Below are 24074 nucleotides of genomic sequence, written 5' to 3' on the forward strand. Positions count from 1 at the left end.
GGTCTTTATCTGTGGCCACAGCTCCCGGGAAGGATGGGGTGCTGGGGTGGCCTAGCAGGAGACACAGCTTGGCCCCGCCGGCCTCTGCTTCTCTCTCTTCCCCTAACAAGGACCACATGGGGGGCACTTGGGGTGCTCTGCAAGTTACAGTGAACTTCTCTCAAGGAACACCCCTTTCCAAGCTCTGGAGAGCTCCTCTCCCACGCCCCCACCCAGGGCTCCTGCTCGGGGCTGCCCCCTTGGGGTTGGGCTGGACAGTCACCGGTGCCAGTCCTAGGGCAGGGCCCGGGCCTCTGCCGGGCACCCCAGCCTTGGCGGTGACCCCACTTCGGGGAAGCTTGGTCCCCCTCCTGTGATCCCGACTTGTCTCTTCAGAGGCCCCTGGGGGCGCCTCGGTGCCTCCAGATGTGCCCTGGCTCTGGCTCCGGTTATGTCGCCTCCACTTGTCCCCTCGGGTGTGGCCCGGCCCCTGGCTGCTCTCCGCGCCCCGCTAGCACCCGGAGCGGTGCCGGGACTAAGGGGCGCTTGGTCAGACAGGCGGGGGCGCGGGGCGCGGGGCGCGGGGCGCGGGGCGCGGGGCGCGGGGCGGGGGCGCGGGGCGCGGGGCGCGGGGCGCGGGGCGCGGGGCGCGGGGCGCGGGGCGCGGGGCGCGGGGCGCGGGGCGCGGGGCGCGGGGCGCGGGGCGCGGGGCGCGGGGCGCGGGGCGCGGGGCGCGGGGCGCGGGGCGCGGGGCGCGGGGCGGCCGGCAGGTGGCGGTGCGCCCTCGGCTGCGCGCGGCGGCGCGTCCCCTCCTCCCGCCCCCCGCCGCCGGCTCCTTTCTCTCGCTCCTGCCCGCGCTCCCCGGCGCCCTCCGCTCTCCGGCCGCGGCCACCCTCGCCCGCGCCGCCCCGCCGCGCCCCTCGGCGACCATGGCGCCCCGGGGGCCCCCGCGCGCCCCGCAGGGCCCCGCCGCCCGCGCCCCGCGCCCCGGGGCGCCGCCGCCGCGCTCCCCGCTCGCGCGGCCGCTGCTGCTGCTGCTGCTGCTGCTGCCGCCGGGCGCCGGCGGGGCGGCGGGGGGCTCCCCCGCGCCCGCGCGCCCCGGGCCCCGCGCGCTGCTGACCCGGGCGCCGCCGAGCCCGCCCGCGGGGCGCGCGCTGCCGGGGGGCGGCGGGGGGCGGCGCGCGCGCGGCGGGGAGCCCCGCGCCCCGGCCCCCGGCCCCGCTCCGCGTCCCGGCGAGGACGGCGCCCCCGCGGCGGGCCAGGGGCGCCGGGCGCGGGCGGCGCGGGGGGCCGGAGCGGCGCCGCCGGCGCAGGTCTCGCTGGTCAGCACGTCGTTCGTGCTCAAGGGGGACGCGACCCACAACCAGGCGATGGTGCACTGGACGGGCGAGAACAGCAGCGTAAGTGACCCCGCGCCGCGCCGCGCCGCGCCCGGACCTGGGGCGGGGCCCCCGCGACCCTGCTGGCCGGAGAGACCCGGGGGGCGGGGGGCGGCGCCGGCGGACCCTGACCCTGAGCCGCCCGCCCGCCCCGGGGCGCCCGCTCGGCTCCCGACCCCAGGTTACGGGGCGGAGTCTCAGGGCTCCGGGAAGCTGGCCGCCTGGGGGAGCCCCGACGTGGCCCTCGGGGTCATCCCCGACTTGGTGCTGCGCCCGCGTGGCCCCCGCGCTGCCCGGCCCCGCAGCGCGGCGAGTCGGGGCTCTGGGCTCGGGACGCGCCCCACCCTGGCTCCCGGCGTCCCCTGAGGTTGGCCTTGGACCCCGGGGCCACCCCCGGGCCAGACCTGCCCTGGCCGGGCGCGCTGCAGGTGAGGTGTGCCCGAGCCCGCTCCTGGGTGCCCGGGCACCCCTGGTGCTGAGAAGCCTCTGCCTGCCGCAGGGACGCCCGCCTCCCCTTCCAGGCCACTTTGGCCCCCTCCAGCTGGGAGTCGGGCCCCCCCTCTCTGAATGCCACCCCTGTTGGTGCCTCCGCCCCCAGCCCTGTGGCTGCTGCCCCCCGGCCTCACCCTGGGGCGGGTCGCCCTCCGGTGCGTCCCCCGGAGGCGGCTCAGTTCTGTGTCACGCTGGGGTCAGGACCCAGCAGCCCTTGGGGGGCATCTCCTTCTTGGGAGAGGGGGTGGTGCAGGGAAGGCAACCGTGAGGCCCCCACCCCCACCCCAGGGCCTGGTTATGGGGGGTGGAAACCTCCCCACACGCCCTTCCGTGGCAGTCGCTGGGGCGCCCCCCTGACTGGTCTCGGCTCTTCTCCCTGACCCTGCGCGGAGCTCTGAGGAGCAGCCGTGGACAGGAGCCCCGGCGCCCCTGGCGGGGAGAGGAGCCCGAGAGGCGCCATCTGGCCAGGCCTCCTACCCACCCTGTGTTGGCCTGGGCTCAGCCCCCGGGGGGCTCTCCGGGGAGGGGTGGGGTGCTTGAGTACGTTGGAGGGGACAACGTGGCCGCCTGCTGGGCCCAAAGCCGAGCCCTGCCAGCCCCTCCCCCGGCTGGGGCCGTGCGGCCAGAGCCCGGTGTCTGCTCTGCGGTCACTTCTGTCCTCTCGGTCAGACTGGACGCTTCGGGCTGCGGGTGGAGTTAACTCGCGGGGGTCCATCAGGACACAGAAGGGGTGCCTGTCCCTCTGCATGCCCAGATAGGGGCCCGCCCTGGTGAATCGGACACTGAGCGGACGGGGCCCAAGCACCCCGCTCCGAGCTGTAACTTAGGGACCCCGCTCTCAGGGGAGCAAGTGAGCACTGAACGCAAATCCTGGGGTGCCAGAAGAGCTGGACCCCCACCCCCGGGGCCACCAGCAATGGCTCCAGTCTGTCTTTTTAGCGTCGTGGGTGGCGTGGGGTCAAGGAGGGTGCGTGGTGTGGCCCCCAGCCCCAGCCCCTGCTCTGGCCGTCTCAGGCCCCCGGCTTCCTGGGGAGGTAGAGGGGAGCCCGGGGCAGCCGGGCTGCAGCGCTGTCAGAGGAGCCCCTGTTCTCGCTCCCTGGGGCAGTGTCTGGGTGGGGTGACTGCCGTGCCGGGTGGGCTGCGCCTGGGTGCTGGCAGGCGAGTGCGGGAGAGGGGCTTGGGGGTGGCCGAGGGGGTGGGGGGTGCCGTCTCCTCCCCAGTGTGCGCCTTTGAGGGCTGCGCCTCTGCTGTGGCGCGGACACGAGTGGGCAGGGAGCGTGGGTGGCAAGCAGGGCAGGACCTGGCAGGCAGGGGACGGGTGCGCCTTCACTGTCAGGGAGCGTGGATTTGGTGGGGGCTGGGATGTCAAGGCCCCTGAGGACTGTACTGCCCCGGCCAGCACTGGCTCCCCCATTCCCGGACCCCGAGGCCCTCGCCGGAAGAGCTTGGGGAGCGGGGGTGCTTTAAGAGTCTCCCGTTCCCGGGGAGAAGGCTCCGAAGAGGCGTGAGAGCTGCCGGCGCCCCAGTGGAGCCAGCCGCTGCCTGCTGGGCCGTCCCTCTGGCTCTGTGGCCGCTCCGTGCCCCGCAGCGCCGGCCCTGCTGACCCAGGAAGCCCCAGGGACCCTCGGCTCGTCCACGCTCAGCCGCAGCCTCAGGCCGGAGACCTTCCCGGGACCACCCGGTTTCACCTCTGCCCAGGGCACCCCCAGACAGACCCTCACTCGAGGCCAAGCACTGGAACCCCCTGTGGAAACCCGCCCCCCCGGGGGCTCCCGTGCGGTCCCTGACGCGGCTCCGCAGCGTCCTCAGCAGGGAAACCAGCCCCGGGAGCCCGGCTGGCTGCGTCTGCAGGGGCCAGAGAAGCGGGTTCCAGCCCCTCGGCGCCCTGGGGCGCCTGTGCTCCCCGGCCTGCCTTCCTGACGCCGCCGCTGTCTGACGCGGAGCTGCGGGGACGGAACTGCTGTCCGTGAACCAACCGCGTTGCCTGCGCGGAGCCGGAGCGGGGGGCGCGGAGTGCAGGGGCACCTCCTGGGCTGGCCAGAGGCAGGTGGAGGGCCAGGCCAGGCCTGGGCTCTGCTGGGTTCTGCTTTCCTGTCGCCGCCTCGGGCCTGGGGGCGCCTCCGTCTGCCTGTTTGCTGCGAACTGGCGGGAATCGTGCTGTCAGGACCCTCCTGTGCGTCCCCCTCAGGGCACTTGAACTTCCAGCGTGAAGCGGGGGTCCCCTCCCCCGCTGTCCTGCGCCAGCCTGTCTGCAAGCTTGGGGCGTGCGGGGTCTGTGCGGAGCTACATCTGGGCAGACTGTCCCGCTCTCTGCCCGGGGTCTCGGGGCCGCAGTGTCTGCGCGTGCTGGAGGCCAGAGGCAGGACCGTCCTGGACACGGGCGCTTCTGAGCCTGTTTTCTCGAGTTAAAAGGTCACCGTGGCTGTCGCGTACATTTCTTCTAGTGTCGAGTGGCCTCTCCTCTGCTGGGGTGGGAGTAGGGTCACCTCCCACCAGCTGTCACGTTCCTCGTCACGCGTCTGTGCTTCTGGGGTCACCGGACAAAGGCCAGACCAGGGGCCCCTGACACAGGAGGGTCCTTCCTGCTAGGTCTGGCGGCCGATGGCCACGGTCGGGAGGGGCAGGGTTGGCTTCCTGGGAGGCCTCCCTCCTGGCCTGCGGACTGTCCTCCCGTGTCCGCCCGGGGTCTCCCCTCCGCGTGTGTCCTCCTCTCCTCTCATAAGACCCCAGTCAGCTTGGATTAGAGCCCCCCCCGTGAGACCTCACTTTACCTTCACCACCTCTGGAAAGACCCTCTTCAAATAGTCTTATCTGCGGTACTGGGGGTTAGGGCTCCTACGCACCAGTTTTGGGGGCATAATCTGGCCTGTAACAGCGGGGAAGAGGGTGTTGGTTACCTTCGTATCTCCTGATGTTACCCAGAGTCGAGAGGGGACAGACAGGAAGGGCCGGATAGGAGAGGTGAACACCATCTTCCCCGGTGGTAAAATCAGGGAAGGCTGCATGGAAGAGGCGGTACCAGGTGAGCGAGTGGGGAAACGTGGGAGATAGAGAATATGCTTGAGGGGCAGCTTGAGGCAGGTCTGGGAAGGGGGCACTGGGAGGAGTGTGGGAATGCGTCGTGTGTGGACAGAAATCAGAGAGGAAAGACATTTGGACAAACCAGGGGGAAGTACGCTCCTAAAGGATCCTGAGCCTGAGGCTGGGGGGCGCCACGTGGTGGTTCAGGGGCTGCTCTCACTTGGATGGGGTGCCTCTGCCTGCCTGCCGTGCCCTGTTCCTTTCTGTCTGGGGTCCTGGGGACGCAGGCGCCCCCACATGCTGGAGCAGGCACGGCAGAGGCTGCCCGGTGCGGGGCAGGAGCTGGTCTGCCCCGAGCCTCGGCCTGGGCTCCCGGAGCGCTCCGTGGCCCTCCTTTTTCTGGGAAGCAGCCCTGGCTTCCAGCTCAGCCCAGCCTCCGTCTGGAGAGTGGGCCCTTCTGGAGACACTCGGTGCCCCAGCCTTGCTCCCGCTGGCAGCGGCCTGCAGATGATGGCTCCACTCTGTTCTTGAAGGTGAACTTGGCCCCTGCAGTCACCAGACTTCCCATGTCATGCCTTGGAATCCCTGGCCACCCCAGGGTGGGCCGCCCAGTTTTTGAGGGTGGGGCCCGGATGGGAGGGAGGTCTGGGTCGGGGTGGCTGAGCTGGGACTGGTGTGTATGCAGGGGCTGGGCCTCTGCCATGGCAGCCTTCTCCCCGAGCCTGGCTGTCTCCAGAGAGGCGGAGTCAGACACAAGTCAGGGGGTGCGTGACCAGTGCTGAGTACCTGTTACGTTTGCCCTCAGGGGCCCGGGGCCGGTGGCTGAGCCCAGAATGTGGAGAGAGTGAGCGACTGTGTGGGGCAGGTGGCCGGGAGTGGAGATGTGTGCCTGGGGGACAGTCCCCGAGGGCCAGCAGTGTCACCCTGTGCCAGGAGAGACCAGGTGAAGTTTGAGACTCCTGGTGAGAAGAAGCCTCTGTTTGCCCTCCACTCAGCTGCTTCTGATCTCTCCAGTCAGAGTCTGTTAAGGGCTGTGGTACGGTGATGAGTGAATCAGACGTGGTCTCTGTGTCCGAACGTTTGATCCGGACAGGACTCCATCACACAGTGTCCCTGTGCCCTGGGGATCTGCATGGGGCAGCCAGGGAGGACTTCCTGGAGGAGGCGGCGCCTGAGCGGCCCTGGAGGATGAGTGCCCTGCGCTGAGGGGAGGCTGGGTGGTGGGAGAATCAGGACCAGGCAGAGCCTGGGGGCCTGAGAAGCCTGGGCCCTCGGGGCAGAGCGAGGACTCACCCATCAGCCCGGAAGCCTGGCGTGCAGGCATGAGCGAGCCCTGTTGATGAAGTTGCTGAACACAGCGCACAAATCTGCTTTCACTTTAATCAAGTGGCTATTTAATTTGTCTTTGCGCGAGGGTTCCTGAGAGCATTTTAAAGAGGCCGTAAATTAACTTCCTTCTTCTGCACGCCCCTTCAGATTAGATTGTAGCCCTGTGCGCGCATCAGCCTTCCAGAGAGTGGCTGTTATTTTAAAATTTCCTTTTATTATTATTGGTGGGAGGCAGGCCGGGCGGAGGACAAGGCCGGGAGGAGAGGCGGCGAGTGGACGCTCAGCCGGCCGCCCACCGCCCTGTCCGCCTGGGACGGAGGCAGGAGCGGGCTGTAAATCGCCCTCTGTTGGGGGCCCCCTTGGTTTTCTTTTTGCAGAATCCAAAAAGCACGTTATTTATAGCTCCTCGCCAACCCCGAGTTCGCGTGGTGCTCTCCGGAGCGGGCTGGCCTGTGGGGACCGAGCTGCCTCTCGCCCACGTCCCGGGCGGGACCCAGGCCCCCTCCCCAGGGCAAAGCGAGACCCGCGTGCCCCCCGGTGACTGGCAGCGCCGGAAAGTTAACAAGAAGAGGCATCACGATTCTCTTTTTTTCCCCAAAAAGAGAAAAACATGCCTTCCGCCGCTGTGCTGCTGTGGCTTTTTTTCAGCCACAGTTTCTTGAAGGAATCATTAACATTTCACTGGGAACAGAAACGTGTTTGCAGAGGGCATTATTAGAGTTACCCAGAAGGAATAGTAAAAAAAAAAAAGTATTTTTCATGCCAACAGCAAACGACCAAAGCGATTCCAGATTTGCTGGTCCCTTAGGCACAGCCTGTCGGCAACGCGCATCCCACCCAAAGCTGCTCCCGGCAGCTGTGGAGGTCCTGGGGACCCCCTCCCGGGGTGAGCCGGATCCGGGGCGCGGGTGAGGCGCAGTGCCAGCGCTCCTTGGCACCCCAGCATGGACACAGGCCCAGGTGCCCACAGGTGCACCCCCCACCTGCTTGGGGTAAAGCTCAGGCTGTGAGTGGTGTCGGCCTGGCCGTGGGGCTGCTGGCGCCTGCCGGGCTCGTCCCCTGACCCCCAAGGAGCCGCATTTGTCTTCTGAGACACGGAACAGGGACACGTGCGTGGGCGCGCTCCGCCGGCAACTGGAACAACAAACTCTGCTCTTCTGAGGTGAAGTTCCTTCTTCCTTCGCATTTCTGTAGCAGTTGCTTATTTGCACCGAAAATTACAATCATTTAATTAGTTTCTTCTCACACCAGCTCGAAGATCTTAAAATAACAGCGCTCTCTTCCCTTAGTGATTTTCTTGCAACAGCAGATGACTCCCTGCCAGGCCGGCTGCGGCTGCAGGCGTTGTCCCCGGACCCCAGGGCCGCCCTCGGGGGAGTCCAGTGCGTGGTCAGAAGGGCCCGGCCCGCGGGGTGCTTGTGCGAGACCGGCTTTATTTTTTATTTTATTTTATTTATTTATTTATTTATTAATTTATTTTAAATAATAAATTTTATTTTTATATTCCCCATACAATTGCAGCCCCCCCATTCTGACCCCAATCCCTCCCCTCCCACCCCCCACCCCCCAAAAAGTGTCTCTGGTTCATAGTTTTTTGTTGATTTTGATTTTCACTTTCTTATAGTTATTCATTTTCCTGGTCCCTTTTTTAAGTTTTCTAGATTCCTGCTATGAGTGAGACCATCCGGGATTTTGAAGACCGGCTTTAATGCCGAAACGGTTCTCTGTGAGGTTCTTGCGGGGCCGCTCGGGGGGGGGGGGGGGGAGAGGGCCTCCCGGGGCCGAGGCCGTTGGGGTCACCAAGGCGGCAGCTTTGGCGGTAACTTCATCTTGTAATCAGCTTCTCCGGGGCTGCTACCCGCCGCCCCGCACCTGGCCCCATCACCCCTCCTGCAGGCGAGAGAGTGAGCGGCCCGCTGGGGCCCCCCGCAGCCGCGGATGTCAGCCCCTCGCCCAGCGTTCCTGCTGTTAGCGGGAGGAGTATTTCTATTCTTCGTGATTGCTTTTTTGTTTTTTATTGTGCTAAAATGCACGTAACATAAAGTCGACCATCTCTACCCTTTTTAAGGGTCCCGTTCGGGCCATCGATTTCGTCTACGAGGCTGTGCAGCCACCACCCCGGTCCTCTCCAGAATGTTCCATCTGTCACAACTGGGCTGCTGCCCCATTCAGCAGCGCCCGCCTCCCACCCCCCGCCCTGGCCACCCTCCTGCTCGACTCCTCTGGGGCCTCACTCAGCGGGGTCCTGTATTTGTTGGGGTGATCGGCTCGCTTCATCCAGGCGTCTGCCAGGCCCCCAGGGTGTGGCCAGTGCTGGAACCTCCGTGTCAGGACAGACGCCTGCGGGTGGGTCCCAGCCCCACCCATGGGTGCTGGGGCGTGCTTCGTGCGTCTCATGGCTGTGGGCAGGGGCGCGTGTCTGTTCGAGCCCTGTTTTCGGTTCTCTGGGTAGATACCCAGAGGTGGGATTGCTGGGTCTCGTGGTCAGTCTGTTAGTTTTCTGACGGGTCAGCTGCAGCCCGTGTGGATGCCCGGGAAGCCCGTGTCCTGCATCTGGGGCCCTCCTGGCCAGCAGCCGGCGAAGGAGGGCGCAGCCGTGATGAGTGTGATGGCCCCTCTGCCTCCGGTTTCTTCTGGTAACCCTGGAGCTTGGCCCGTGTGACCCCAGCGGGAGGCTGGTGCTTGGAGCCCAGGAAGTCAGACCCGGCGGGCCGGAAAGTCGGAGTCGGCCTGCTGGTTGGATGCCCGGCCGGGGGCCCAGCTGGGGTGTCCGGGAAGGCCCCCGCCCGCCCTGCCCGCTCTGGGCACCTCCGCTCTCCTCCTTGACCAGTGAAGTGATTCAGTTTTCACTCCGTAAAAACATGGCACTCAGCGCAGACCCCGTTCTCAATTCATTCCCATCAGTGCTGCTTAACCCCACCCGTGACGGGCGCTGGGCTTGTGGGTGTCCTGTGTGGTCCCTGCAGCGGCTCTGGGACGAGCACAGCGGCCGTGGCCGCCCCGGCACCAGGGCCTTCCTGGCTCCAGGGAACTCCGGTCTGGCCCAGAGGTTCTCAGTTCTGTCCGTGCCATAGACGCCCCCCACCAAGTCGGTGAAGCCCATGGAACTTCCCCAGAATGTAGCTTTTATAATTAGCATAACATACATAAGCTTCAAAGGAAACCGATTCCGTGGCAATAAAGTTATCAAAATGTTAAACCACCTTTCCTGAATAACATCAAGCAGGGAGCGGCGGGCGTGAGCACTGCCCGGGTCTGAGGCCCTGCAGAGCATAGGTGATGCTGCGAGGTTGGCAGGCACCGGCTGGGCCTGGACACGCGAGCGGCTTCTGTGGCGACCAGGTCCGGGTGCCCGGGTGCCCCGGGACTCGCTGCCTGGCCGTGCTGGGAGGAAATGCCCGATTTTGGTTGGGGTTGGTGAGAACAAAGGAGGCTTTGTGTTTCATCCGCGTTCATGGGCCCCTGAGTTCCATGGTCTGAAAAGCCCTAAGAGAGCATCCAGGAGTGCGGAGATGGTGCGGGCGGGCAGGCGGGGACAGGGGGCCCGTGGGGACGCCTTCTCTCCTGCCACCCACAGCTTCCATGGCCCCTGCCCCCACCCAGGTCGTTCCCACCCCTGGGGCCCCCACGAGCCCCGAGGGTGTGAACCCCTGGAGGGGACCCCTGCCTGTCTCTGCTGTCCCGGTGCCTGGTGCTTAGTGGACGCAGTAAACACTTGGCCTGGATGGACGGGAGGGGTCATGCACCCGGCCCACTTGTCTCTGCTGGGGAGCCTGGAAAAGACCAGAGCTGTCAAGGTTGGTTCTGGGTCCAGTGGCTCCCTGCCCAGCTGCCTGCTCCCCAGCTCTTTGGAGCACTCCTTGTACCCACGCTGTGTAGTCGGGGTCCCCACCCCATGTCTGTGGAGAAGGGAGCTGCCCGAGAGACGAGGAGGCAGAGGGGTGAGTCCAGAAGCTTCTCCCGGGGCGTGGCCTGTGCCTGCTGCTGTCATGTGGCCCTTTAACCCGACAGGGCCGGCAAGCAAATGTGGGCTCCAAAATGAAGTTGGGCTCTTAAATGGCATCTCCGGTCCTGGTCTCAGTTCACTCACAGGAGCAAAGTGAAGCAGAAGCAGGGCGATGGCCTGGCGCAGCTTTTCAGCGCGGCTGCGGGGGGTGAGGGCAGAGGCTTTCGGGGATAGGGGATTGGAGAGTGGGTGCATGGGTGTCTGAGCGCCAGGATCCTGATCCCCCCTTGTTCATTCATCCGTCACATCTGCAGCCTCTCAGAGGTCTCTGGGAGATACTCCCCTAACAAGGGAACCCTCAAAATGGCCTTTGTCCTTGTCTTGGGCTCAACTGGGATCTGTGTGCAAGAATGTCTTTTCTTCAAAGTTGCATCACCTTGTCACCCTCAGAAAGCTTGGAAGGTGTACTTTGGGGGGCTGTGGTTGGGGTGCTTGCACCCCCGCGTATTGCCGATAGATGCCAGGGTGGTGAGGTGTGCAGGGGGCACCGTGGGGAGAGGGCCTGAGCCCCTGGGGGGCTACACACACAGCTCTGATCTGGGCCTCGGTTTCCTGGCCCAGAGGGGCTGGTGGGAGGACCGTGATGGAGGCGGTGGTGCAGTGGAAGGGGAGCATTGAGTATTAGAAGCTTTCAGAAAGGGCAGCGGGAAGTCCAGCACGCTGCCCCTTGCCAGAGAGGTGTCTGGGGAGAGGAGACCTGGGGTAGCGTCCCAGGGCAGGTGGACACCCCCAGTAGGGCGAGGTGTCTGGGGACCCCTAGACCTTGGTGCCCTGGCGGCCGCCCTAGAAGACGGGGCGCAGACTCAGGCGCTCAGGGGAGTGGGCTGGTGGCGTGTCCTGGCCTGGAGCCAAGGTCCCCGTGGACACTCACCCGGTGCTGATTCAGCTGCTCATCGCTTTTGAGCCAGAATCTCAGGGACTCCGGGCGCTGGCGGCCTCATTTCCCGGGGGCCGGGCCAGGGTGCAGAGTGGCTGTGAGAGCCCAGAGCAGCGGAGCGGGGTCTGGGCCAGGCCTGGAGCTTCTCGGGCCGGGGCCTTTCCAGACAGACCTGCGGAGCCCGCGGGTGGCGTCCAAGGCGGCCTGCCGAGTCTCAGCTCTGGGGGAGGTGGGGAAGGGGCCGGAGCAGGCTCCCTGGCTTTATGCGGGGCCCCCAGCGGGATCCGACCCGTTCTTGGCTGCTGGAGTCTTTGTTTTGGTGCCTGCGCCTCCGCCTCCCACCCCGGAGCGAGACAGGCTGGGAGGCGGCCCGCGCGGGTCTTCCCGAAGGAAGCCGCCTCTGCTCACAGCTTCCGAGGGCGGGAGGACGGCTGTCGGGGCGCTCTTGGCAGCCTCATTCAGCAGATGCCACGTGGGCACCGACTGGGCACAGAATGGACGCCAACGAGGACGTCTGATGGACTCACAGGGTCTCTGACTTCCAGGGTGTGCTGGAGTCCAGCGGGGGTGCTCACCCCTGCCTCGCCAGCTCCTTCCACGCTGTCCCTCTGCCCAGGTGGGCGGGACGGGTGTGGTGACGCAGGGCCCAGCTGCAGCGCCAGGGCCACCTCATCTCAACATTGGGCCACACCTGCAGAGGCTTGGGCCTGGCATTAGGGAGGCATCTCTGGGGGGCTGCCCCACCCCCCACCTCTTTTACCTGCCCCAGCCTTTATGCCTCAACCCTGACCGGCTCTGGGGTCTTCCTGCTCCTGCTTTTCTCTCAGGCCTTTGTACTCATGAGCCGCTCCTGGCCTGGGATCTGCCAGCCTGGCCCCCCAGCTGCAGTCCCAACGTTCTGCCCTCGGCATCCCCCTCAGGGCCGGAGGACCTTGCAGCCTGGCTGGTGCCCTGACCCTTGAGGGCCACGGGTCTCAGGGAATGTCTGCGGAGTGGAGGTGCATGGGGCCCCCTCTTGAGCAGAGAGGAAATGAGTCATTTCAAAGCACATTTGAGCAGCTGGCCCGCGTGGCCTCTTGGCCCTTCTGTCTGCAGACCTGCTGGGGCAGCTGAGCGGCCATCCCAGGGCCAGTGTGTCTGAGGGGTGTGGCCGCGAAGCCCCCATGTCAGGTAAGCAGCTGCTGGGAACGGCAGGCCCCAGGTGGAAGCGGCGCTTCCCCTCCCGGCAGAGACGCCCCAGGGCCAGGAGGGCGAGTGGCTGGGCCGTTTGGGGGAGAACAGGTCCGCTTTGGAGATCCGTGAGCTGTCGGACGCCGCTGGACCAGAGGTGGGACCGAACCAGCGGGCTCCGTGCTCCTGATGGCTCCGGGGCCGATTCCCTCAGCCTCCCGCCCGCGCTCCGTAAAAGGCTCCTAATAGCTTCCTGCTCCCCATCACTCAGAGAAAGGCCGCGGAAGCCAGAAAGGAAATTAGTTTCAGGTGGAAGCTGAATTGAGCGGTGATGGAGACCGAACTGTTAATTACCTAGAAATTACAGGAGGATTTTTAACCTGAAAAGTTTTTTTCTCAGGTTCAACTTTTTATAGATATTAATTATAGATATCAGCTTCAGTCTGCTGAAATAACTCCTGTCTCAAGAGATGAAGAGACACTTAAGCCACTGAGCCCTGCTCTGCGCAGGCCACGCTCCCTTTCTCCATTTCTGCCCGGGCTTCGGGGTGGCGCTCGGGCATCTAAGCTGCCTCGGCACCTTTCCCGTGTGTGAGCAGAGGCCCAGCCCGTGTCTGTGCGTGTTCTCAAGTCTCTGAAGCCAGGGGACGTGATGATGAAGGTCAGGAGGCCAAGCCCTTGAGCCGAGAACATGACCCCAGGCGGGCTCGCAGCTCACAGGGACGCGCCCGCCACCCTCACGCCCGCTTGCCGCTGCCTCAGCTCCCAGGCCCGTGGGTCACAGCCAAGCTCTAGCGGGCCGGTGTGCGCCCCGCACCCCCCGCCCCGCTGTGCTCTGCCTGGCGCGAGGGGCTGGCTCCCTCTCACCGTGGGGCCTCCCCGGCCAGCCTCCGGCTCCTCTCTTTGCACGTGAGCTGCCCCTGGTCCGCCCGCCCCGCCGCGTCCCTTGTCGTGAGCGGCCGCTCGGGCTGGCTGGTCTTGGCCCTGTTTCCTCGCCGGCGTGTGTCTGTGTGTGTGTCCGAGAGAGCAGCTTCCTGCAGGCGGGGCAGGGGCCGACGGCTGTGCTGATTTTGAGGTGTCCCGAGGACCAGCCAGGCGCCAAGCCCCGCTCCCTGGGTGGCGTTCGTGGGCCCCTGCTGCCCCCCAGGGAGCCTGGCTTCGCTGTCTGGGCTGTGTCCCCGGCCTGGAGGCGGCCGCTCTGTGGCCGAGTCTGACCCGCCGTCTTGGGTCTAGAGCTTGGAGGGAAGGCGGGGCCTGCAGGGCAGAGGGCACCCAGCGTGGACCCCCCTGGGGGTGGTTGACTCCCTCGATGGAGAAGGCAGAGGGTCTGGGGACCGGAGTCAGCACAGGCCCCCTCAGAAGTGTCCTGTGTGAAGGAAGCACCAGGCTCGCTGGCCGCGGGAGTGGAGCTCAGAGCCGCGGAGGCCACCGAGGCCGCAGGCGTGAATCCCGCCCCCCGGGCCCAGGCCCTGCTCTGCTGAGGCTGTCCAGCCCGACGCGAGACCAGGCCCCTGGGAGAGTCACGTCCTCCAGGCACGCGGCTTAGGCTGCGACCTTCCCCCCTGGACAGAGCAGCGTGGGGCGAGGGGCCCGGGGAGGAGGGGCCGCACCCCTTCCCAGCCCCTAATCCGGCAGGCCGTGGCGGTGCGGGCCGGCCCAGGCCTCTCGCCGTCTCTTCAAGCGACTTTCTGCAAATATCTTCAGCGTTCATTTCATTTTATTTAAATTTTTTGAAATTGTTTTTACTGCTATTTAAGTCAAATGATTTATCAGTTGTCTACAAAGCTTTATGATTTGGGGGTACAGCTTCACCCCTCGACCGTGCACGTGCGTCACTGACCTTCCCCGGGGGCGCCACTGCCGGTTGCCCTGCCCCCGTGGCCAGCCCTGGCCCCAGCGTGTGTGTGGCTGGCGGGGCTGGAGCCAGGCAGCGGGAGTGGGGCCAGGCAGTGTTCTGGAGTCCTTGGCAGGGGCCCGGTGGGTGACCCTGTGGCCGGCCTGCTTCGGCCCGAAGCCCCTTGCACTGTGTCCTGCAGTCCAGGCTCCGGCACCCCAGTCGTGGGTGATGGGGGGTTTGAGGGACGCTCCCAACAGGCCACCCCAGCACCTGCACGTTTCCTTCCTTTATGTTTCCAAGTTGCTAGAGAAAGTAAATGATTAATTAAGCGGCTCCCACACAGGTTTCTTTAAGGAATGATTCTTCAAAACAAAGCAACGCCCCGGCGATCTGTCAGCGGGGAGGCTGCGCGTGGGGCTGGGACGCGGTCTAATAAATCATAATTACCCGCGTGGGCGCCGTGTCGCGGGGAGGCCCCAGCCGGGCCCCCCCCCCCCGGGTTGGCCGTGTCCCCACATTCTCCTGGGCCTTTTTGTCCTCTGTCCCCCACCCCGCCCTGGCTGAAGCCTGGCGTCTCAGGCTCTCCAGGGAGTTGGAGCCCCCCAGATGTTCACCACATAGTGTGGGGTGCGGGGATGCGGGAACAGCCTGATGTGAAGAGGCAAACGCAGGAAGTGGCAACGCAGGAAGCAGCTGTCCTGTCCGGCAGGGACAGAGGGGCCCAGGGGCGCTCCGGCCGGGGAGGATCTGGAAGGCTTCATGGTGGAGGCGGCCATGGACCTGAAGAATGGACGCGACCCCATGACGTGGGTGTCAGCAGAAGGCGCCCCGGGCTGGGGGAGCGGCAAGGCTGCAGGGGGCTGGGAGGGCCCAGCTTGGCCTGGGGTGGGTGCACGGGGCTCTTGAGGCGGGGAGGAGGCCGAGAGGGGCTCGGACTGGGCCGAGCAGGGCTGGGGTACAGGACCTCGCGCTCTGTAGTCCCCCGTCACTGAGGTCCGCCGGCTGCACGAAGTGTTTTGAGAAGCAGCATCCAGGCGACAGGGCGTGGGGGGCCGTGGAGGGGTGTCGGGAAGATTCACTGTCCGGCGCAGAGGGGTGGGGTGGGAGGCCACAGACCTTTGGGGTCCTTGGCGGCGGTGGGGATCGCCTGGGCAGGGAGGAGGCCCTGGCAGCAGGAGGGGAAGGAGTGGGGACGCTCGGCCAGCAGGGGCTGTGGAGGGGGTGTCTCTGGGGGCCGTGCAGACCCTGGGCCTGGGGCCTTGGACGCCGGCGCGGAGAGCACCAGCTGGACAGCCAAGCCCGGCGAGCAGCCTCGCTATGTCACTCCCACGCGGCGCAGGGTGGCGGATTTATTCTTTTCATCATCTCTGCAGCCCCCCGGGGTTCTGGACCCGAGCTCTTAATTTGCTTCCCGCCAAGCCTCGCGGTCCGTGACCTTTAGATGCCTGCTCAGCTCCGACATTTCAATCTAGCCCTGGGCAGTGGGGCTTTGCAGAGCGCGGGGCCCCGCTGCGCCGGAGGCTGCCCTTTCCGCGGGAGGCGCCTCCCGTGCTGACCCGCCCTTCCTCCAACCCACGGGGTGACCGTGCCCCCACGGGCAGGGCGCTGTGGCCTGCCCAGGGCGCCCCCTTTATCTCGCCTGAGGGACTGTCGGCACCGACGGGTGTCTGGGTGTCGAGGTGCAGGCTCTGGACATCCTGCTGGCCCCGGCGCCTGTCCGCCCACATCACGTGGGCTCTGGTGGTCACCACCTGGAGACGGGAATCCGAGGAGCGGGGTAAGGATGCGTCCCCTCTGCTGGCCGGAGCCCGGCGGCCTCATCTCCCAGGTGTGGGGTGCTGGGGTGGGGGCTGATGTTTCCAGCAGGAAGATGACTGGGAATTTGGCCCCTCACTAGCGCGCTTCCAGGCCAGAGCCTGAGCACGGCAGCCCTCCAGCGCTCCCCGTGCGGAGAGCAGACAGCCCCTGCCCTGAGCAGCCCAGGGGAGCCCGAAAAAGTGAGGCTTAGGACCGCAACGGAGGGCCTCTGCACCCTCAGTGCGGGAGCTGGAAGGGAAGCCGGGGTCGCATCCCACCTTCGGAGGCTCCGGGGGTAGAGAGGTGTCTGGCTCCTGGGGTGACTTGGCCATGGTGCGCCTGGGATGCCCCAGAGAGGCCAGCGTGCGGGGTGGCCAGGCCTAGTATCCCTGGAAGGCCCCTAGCCCGCAAGGGTACCGGCTGGAGCGTGAGGGCTCTGTGTCCTCCTAGAGAAAGACCAGTGAGCCAGCGGCGTCGGTGAACTTCCTGGCGCCTCGGCCTCCCTCCCTGCAGCAGGGAAGTGGGCTGGCTGGAGGGGGTGGGGTGGGGCGGGTAGGGGCACGGGCGTCCCCACAGTGAGGCCAGCTCTGCCCCGCAACGCCACAGCAGGCCAGGCTGCGGAGACACTGACGGGAAATGGGCAGATCTGAACCTGAGTGAGGGCCAAGTTCTGGGTCATCCGGGTGCTGTGTCTCAGGCAGGGAGGGGGGAAGAAGTGCTCCCCTGCCAGACCCTCCCATCCCGGCTCTCTGGACCTCGGAGCAGACCTCTGGGGAGGGGCCGCTGGGCCCAGAGGGTGTGGCCACTGCCGGGTGGCACAGAAGGTGAGGTCGGGCCCCTCCAGGCCTGTACCTGGGTTCTGGGCGCCCCGCCGAGGGTGGGGAGAGGGGAGTGTCTGGGTAGCTGGGGAACAGCTTCCTGGGAGGGTTTGGAGAGCCCCTCTGGATGAGCCCCTGTGCCAACTGGACCCATTTGGGCTGCCCCAGCGGCTGCTGTGGGCTCCTGGCTGAGGGCAGGGACTGACCGCGGCCTGGGGGTCTGTCGCTGAGCTTGTGGACATGGGGCTGCTCGGAGGGCGGGCCCCGTTCCCTGCAGGCTGCGACCCCTCCTGTCTGGGGCCCAGGCGGTTTCTGGGGCTGGGAGCTCTGGGCCAGCACGTTGCCAGTGCCCACTTCAACCTGCGGCCAGGCATGAGCCCCTCTCAGGCAGCCTCCGGCCCGGGAGAGCTGGCGCAACCACAGGTCTGCGGTTCCGGGCTGGGTTCTAGGCATCGGCCCAGCAGGGAGCAGGGGAAACCCCCTCTTCCTGCATCCCTGTGGATTGGAGTAACACGCCCAGGCGCACTCACCCAAGTGCCCAGCCCTCCCTGCGCCCCCCCCCCCACCCCCGTGAGCATGTGTGGGGCGCACGGGGGCAGGGCATGAATCGTCAGAGCTGGAGGTGGTTGGCTTCACTGGAGAGGTGACATGAGCAATTCCGTGTGGGTCTCTGGGACCCCAGCATTCCCTGTACCCCTCGCAAAGGCCCTGGGACAGGTGTGTCACCGGTGAGCACCTGCAGACCCAAGGGGCGCGAGCGAGAGGCCGGGAGGGGCCGGCGTGGGCCGTGGGAGCTTGGCTCTCCTCCCTGGCCGGGTCACCGGCCGCAGTGAAGGCCCGTTACCGTGGTTCTGGCGTTTCTGCACCGCCTCAGCCTCCAGCCTCAGGGTGACAAGCACCTTTGTTTTCTAAGCGGCCCGAGCCGGGGGGCGTCGGACCCCCTCACACGCCGAGGTCCGATGACGCTGCCGCCGTCCCGCCCACAGCCCAACGGCTATTTCAGGAGCCCGGGCCCCGCGTCCGGCTTCGAGCAGGGCTAGACATGTGGTCTCTGATGAGCGGCGGGTAATGTGGGCATCCAGCCCGAGCAGCAGCGCCCGCGCGGACACAGCGGCCTTCCGGGGCGCCAGGGAAGACGCGCTGCGCAAGGACCTCCTGCTGCGATGCGTGTTGTCTTGTTAGGGGAGCCGCCCCCTTCGCGGGGGTTTTCCGAGGGCTTTCCAGGCCCGTGCCTGGAGCCCCACTTTGGAAGAAAGAGTCCCCCCGCTTGACTGTCTCGGGCGTCAGCAGAGACCTGGGGTGCCTCTCGGAGGAGGGTCTCCGTCACGGTGCAGGCGGGGTCGCTGGCGTGAAGCCAGGGGACCCAGGATGGGGGGGGGGCTCGCTCTGGCATTGAGCCGTCCTCCGTTTCACTTATTTCCGTGCTATTTCTGCCCCTTCCGGGGCGCCCCGGCTGCAGCCTGGCGAGGCGGGCTGGTGAGGGGCCGCCCTGCCCCGTCTCCGGCTCGCAGAGCCTCTGCTGTCCCGTCTGTGAAGCGGGAGCAGTGATGACACAGCGCAGGGCTGCTGGGGGCGCGGGCGCAGCTGGGGCAGCCCTGCGCACCTGCGGGGGCCCCTCTCTGGTCCTTCCTGCTCCACGTGGGCCTCCGGGGAGCCGCTCCCTGCCCTTAGCCCCGTGATCCACCCGCAGGCCGGACCGCCCTTTGCTGTGGGTTAGGGAGGCAGCGAGTGAGAGTAGATGGAGCCCAAACGCCGGGAGCGTTAGAGGCAGGAGGGGGCTGTGGGGGGCCTCTTGAGGGCCTGTTCTGGGAGGGCGAGAGGCGCTTTCTCTCCCAAACATGTTCTTGCTGACGATCGGTAACCGAGAGGCAGCCTCCCGTTTCCTCTGGGGTGGGAACCGAGAGGCTGCGTCCGCGGAGGCAAAATGAAATGACCGTAACGCGCTGCTCAGTGATGCGGGTGAACTCAAGAGTCAACAACGACTTTATTAATTTTGGATGCTGGTGCTGGAGGGAAAACAGATTTAATTAGCAGAGGTCGTGGAGGTAGGAGAGGCTCGGTGGGGACCCGCGGGACTTCCCCGGGACCACAGGGACTTTGGACGCCACCAGCCCGCGCTTTGCCAGACGGCATCCGGGCTGAGTCAGTCCTTCCTCACAAAACGTGGGTGCTTCGTGTTCCTCCTGCCCTGGAGACAGGCAGGCCCTGCGAGCTGCCCCTGGGGCCTTCCTGGCACAGCCTCTGCCCGTCCGTGAAGGGCTCCCAGGGCCGGGTTTGGATGCTGGGCCTCCAGGCCGGGGTTAGTTTAGCCGTCTGCGCCCGTCCCCCCTGTGACGTGGAGGCCGAGAGCCGCGGAGAAGACCGTCCTGCCCCTCTTGGATGCAGCGAAGGGAATAAAGGAGAAGCAAAGCAACGCTTTGATTTCTCTGTCTTTGAAGATAAAAGCCCAAGAGCTCGTCGAAGTGGATTAAGGGGCTGTCACAGCCCTGCCCCTCGGTGCCCCGCCTGGGAAAGCTGGGCTCTGTGCGGGGGCTGGAGCTGTGGCCCTGCCAGGCCGGCGAGTCCCTCCCGGGAGTGGACAGCGGGCGGCCAGCTGGGCGTGCGCCTGTGTCCCTGGTGGGAAGGTGCCTCGGGCTGTGTGGGCAGCGTCACGCTGCCCTGGCCCCGACGCCTCTTGACCTCTCCCTGCTCTGGGGCCTCCGCCAGCCTCCTCCCAGCGGGCCCCAGACGTGTCTTCCTGCAAGTGGCCACGAGGAGCCCTTCCCCCGAGGACAGTTTGTCTGGCACGTAAGGACGCCACCCAGGGTGTCAGCTGGAGCCGGAGAAGCGCGTCGGCTGGGAGTGTGGGGTCACGAGGGCGATTTTGAGTTATTTTCAGCCCCTGAAGCTGCGGGTCTCCGCCCCTGGTTCTGGAGTCGGGAGGGAGTGGCTGCGCCGGCCCCTCAGTCCCGGCCTGGTCCTCGGCTTCACGCTTGTCCCTGTGAGCCCCACAGTCAAAGTGGCCTCACCTTCTCAGCCTGCAGCCTGTTAGCCCCCAAAGCCGTAAACCCAGAGCTTCTCCTTGAGGTGGGGGGGCAGCGGCCAGGGAGGGGCGCACCCTGAGTTCACCAAGAGCCCCGGCAGGGGAGGCGGGGCTGGCTTGGCCCACAATGGGGCCAGATGAAATACAGGCTGCTCTGTTGACTGCGTTTCGGGGAGACCACGAGTGATCTTGGGTGTTGCTGTGGTATTGGGGTGCACATGTGTGCAAATGTTTTCCTACATGGCAGACTCCAGTGCTGCCTGGCACACGCGTGTGCTCTGGCATGGTCTGGACAGGCGTGTTGATGTGGCGCAGGGTTTATCAGCTAAGCCGGCAGCCCGGGTCCTCGGCAGCGGCCTCCCCCGGTGCTCAGCCCTCCCCTGTGTGGCGGGGAGATGGCTCCCACACTCTCGCCCCCGTGGCCAGAGTCTAGGCAGGGGGTCTAGGCGCCCACGCCCCCTGCCTAGACCGGACGGTCTCAGCCCTGCACCCTGTTGTGAACACCTTCGGCCCGGGAAGCCCGTGAGCCCTGCTGCTGCCCCCGCGACCCCCAGGGCTCCTTGAAACAACTAGGGGAGATCCTTTCAGGCAGTTGGGAAGAGGAGCTGCAGGTGGAACAGGTGCCCCAGCCGTGCCGTTCTGCGCGGAGGCTTCCAGAATGTTGGTGCGGGAATCCTGGTGTGTTAATATGCAAGTCAGCGAGGCCGGGAGCCCAGCCAGGCCTCGGCCCCCTCCTAGGCCAACTGGTAGGAAGTGGGGGGCGGGGAGGAAGCCGCCATGGGAACCCAGGCAGCCTGGACACGGACCCCCGCCCCGGAGACCCTGTGTGGGGTGGAGCAGAGGGCGGAGGTGGAGGCTGGGCTCCCCACCCCTGATTTCTGCAGGAAAGTCCCCTCCGCTCAGCCGCCCTGCCCTTTCCAGCCAGAGGCCTGCAGCTGCGGGTGTCCTCGACCGGAACCCGGTGGCGTCCTCGCCGGCCGGGAGAGTGCTTGGCCCACGCCCTGCTCTTACTGCGCGGGGCCCGCCCGCCCCCCCCCACCCCCCCCCCCCCCGCCGCCGCTCCGGGGCAGATGTGTGCATTTCGCTGTAGAACAAATCGGTTAACTCTGCCTGATTTCGTTTCCCTCTGAAATAACTCAGGCTTTGTTTGACAGGAAGCCCGGGGATCGCTCCGGCCCCACACAACGAGCCTGTTTCTCCACCCATCAAATGGTGACAGTGGGGTGCCACCTCTGGGCAGCCCTGCGGGGTGTTCGCTGTGCACTGGGTGCTGGGGTGCAGCTAGGGGGCCTCACTCCAGGCCCGGAGGAGGCTGGTGTGGGGGAGCTGGAGCCTGCTGACCTGGGCCAGGTGGGCGTGTGTCCCCCGCCAGCTTAGGGACCTGGGCGCTGGCTTCTGGGGACACCTGCTTCCCAGGTGACACTGAGAGACCTGTCCAGGCCATGCGGCTGGGCTCCCAGACTCAGGGGAAATGGGATGATGCAGGTGGCGGGGCTGGCGGCGCTGGCGCCTCTGCTCCGAGCACATTCAGGCTGGCGCGAGCACGGCCATCCCCACATGGGCCCGGCGCTCAGTGGCTCAGTGGCCACATCCACGAGTGGGACATGAGGAAGGCCATCCCCGCCCCACCTCGTGTTCACCTGGACCCAGACCCCTGAGTGCAGCTGGACAGAGGGTGGCCTGATGGCCTTTTCTTCCCTTTGGGAACGACTTGCAACCCGTCAGTCTAACAGACGCCAGGGATGGTTCTGGGGAGCACTTGGGCCCCATGCTTTCCATATGGGATGTGCTGTGGGTGCGGGGCAGGGACAGGTGCCTAGGGCAGATGCAGGGGCTGGGTTTCAGCTCCAGCTGAATTGAGACCTTCAGGGGACTCAGGGAGTCTCGGGGTGATCTGCCATCCAGATTGCCCTGTTCCTGTGGCCCCCAGACCGTCCTTTCTGAATTCCAGACACAGCGAGTCTGCGGCATCCCTGGTGCGTCTCTGCAGGTGTCTCCTGTCGCCTGGAGAGGCCCCTGAGGCCACCCAGAAGCATGTCACCCGAGAGTACAAGGTGCTCTCTTTAACTGACATGGGCTGTTGCCCCCTCTGGGTGGCCCCTGGACCCACGGGCCAAGGATCAAAGGGCCAGGGTGGCCTGGAGAGGGCGTTGTCAGGAGGGACGTCCTGTTGATCCTGGAATGATGGACTCACTTGGGCAATGAGGGGAGACGGGGTGTGCCCCCTGAGCTCCCTGGTCTCCCCTGGGAGGTGCAGTGTCCGTCAGGGCCACGAGCTAGGCGGCCGCATCCGTGGACATCAGGGAGCTGGGGCAGTCAGGGAGGACTTCCTGGAGTCCTGGGGCACAGCACAGAGGACGGCGCTGTTGGCCCATGTGGGCGTCACCGCCAGCCCAGCCCGCCGGGGGGTGCTTGCCTCCCCTTCCCAGGCCGGTGTGATCCCAGAGACGTGGAAGCAGGAGCCCATTTGTGTTCACAGTGGCCCCGTGCGACAGGCGCAGGCCCTGGCCCTGCTCACTTGTGGACACCCCCACTTGCCCGCACACGGCTGTGGGTGCTGGAGCTGGGGCTTGACATGGGGAGCACCCGCCTTGTCTGGCTTGTGGGGCCACGTAGAGTGTCGTGGGCCGCCACCCTCTGGGCCCCGTGCTGCAGTGACCCCGTCCCCTGCCTCCTGTCTTGGCACCCAGGGTTCTCTAAGGAGACGCCAGGTCTGGCAGGGTCAGGGGCCACGCGCTGGCCCACGGTGCCGTCTGCTAGAAGACGCCCTGGATCCCTGGGAATCTGGGAACCCCTGAAGCCTACTCTCCGGGGTGCCGTCATCTCTCCAGCCATCTGTGTTACGCCTGTGAAGGGGTGTCGCGCCCCCAGGAGCTGTGTGCTCGGGCGCCCTCAGGGTTTCTGGGTAGTGACACCCGTTATCTGGTCTTTGGTGGGACATTTGAAAAGAGCATTATTGGGGTGGGGTGAACAAACAATGCAATATTTGTGCCCAGCCATTCTTCCAAAGATAACGAGAGGCATCTCCCCCACTCTGGCGGCAGAGCCAGCCCCCAACCTTGCACGGTCGGACGCCGCGGCGGGCGCAGGAACACCTCGGGTCAGAGGGGGGGGAGTGGGGGCAGCTGTGTGGGCGGCTGCTCCTGACCACACACAGCCTGCGGATGAGAGTTCCGGGGTCTGGGACCTGGGGTCTGGGGGCAGGAGCGGGGACTGGGGGCAGGCTCGGCCTGCGGGGACCCCGGCAGGGGCTGGGCTGTGCCACACACGGCTGAGGGTCGTGGGCATGTCAGGCATCTGTATCCCCTTCTTAAAATCGGGGATGCTGGTGATGTCAACCGGGAGCCCCCTGAGGGCCTGTTGTGGGGTCAGATTCTGTGGTGGCCAGGAAAGTGCTCTGCAAACCTTGTCGGCTCCTATTCCCGTTACTAGAACCCAAGTCCTGGAGAGTGTGATTCCACTGCCCAGTCACCTAAACATCCAGACTTCAGTTCACGCCCTGCGGGGGGTCCCTGAGGAAGAGGCCCCGGGTTGTGCTGCCCGCCGGGAGCCCCTGGCTCTGTGAGGGGGCCCCGGGGGAGCTCACTGCTCCAGGCCTAGGATGCGTGTCTGTGAATCAGGGTAGGGGTTCCGCAGTCACGTGCATAGCAGTGGGGCTGGATGGGGGTATTTAGCCAGTCGGAGAACATTCTAGAATGCAAGCTGAGACCACGGCTAACCCTCCTTCTGGTGATGGACTGGGCAGCGTGGGCCACCGTCATGGAAGTGTTGGTGTGTGGCCTTGCTGTGTGACTTGGGGCCTCCGATGTCCCATCTGAGAAAAAGCAGGAGGAAGCCCTCTCCTTGGCCGCTTCTTGTGAGGACTGGAGACTGCGTCCAGGAGCGCCTGGTGCGGGGACACGCGTGGTGGGTGGACACTAGCTCTGTGACCTTGACCGGCCCCTGGTGTCTGATTTCCATTTTCTCATCTGTGAAAGGATAGGATTTGACCAGTTGATTTTTAAAAGTCCTTGTTCTTAATCTTATTCCTCTGTAACTCTGTAGTGTTTATAATAGTTGAAGTCCTGTGCTTCAATCAGGGTTTTGCAAAAATTCTTCATCACCTCAAGAGAGGCAAACCAGGCAGAGGTGGTGACCTCTGCTGTGTGAGTGAGGCAGGCTGGGCTCTGTGCTCGGCCAGGTATGAGAGATGCTCAGGTGGGCCCCTCAGAGCGTGTGCTGGGGCCAGGTCGTGACCTGGTGGGCCTGGAGGGTTTGTGACATCTCTTCTGAACTGTCTCAGGGGCCTTAAGTGTATGTCAGTTTGGCGTGGCCTGTGGGAGGTTGAGGCTGTATCAGTCAGCATGT

General features: G+C 65.8%; 1 protein-coding gene across 2 annotated transcripts in view; it reads left to right on the plus strand.

The window, feature by feature from the left end:
- Window positions 1-908: 908 nt before the first annotated feature.
- Window positions 909-24074, plus strand: part of SORCS2 (sortilin related VPS10 domain containing receptor 2) — a gene marked incomplete at both ends in the record, with an annotated part of 184482 nt that continues 161316 nt past the window's right edge. For both annotated transcript variants that reach the window (XM_084233654.1, XM_084233655.1), the window contains one exon: window positions 909-1379. In XM_084233654.1, the coding sequence (XP_084089780.1) occupies window positions 909-1379 (471 nt within the window). The remainder of the gene's footprint in view (window positions 1380-24074) is intronic.

Source organism: Talpa europaea (genome assembly GCF_964194135.1).
Source record: "Talpa europaea genome assembly, chromosome: 5".
Taxonomy (NCBI): domain Eukaryota; kingdom Metazoa; phylum Chordata; class Mammalia; order Eulipotyphla; family Talpidae; genus Talpa; species Talpa europaea.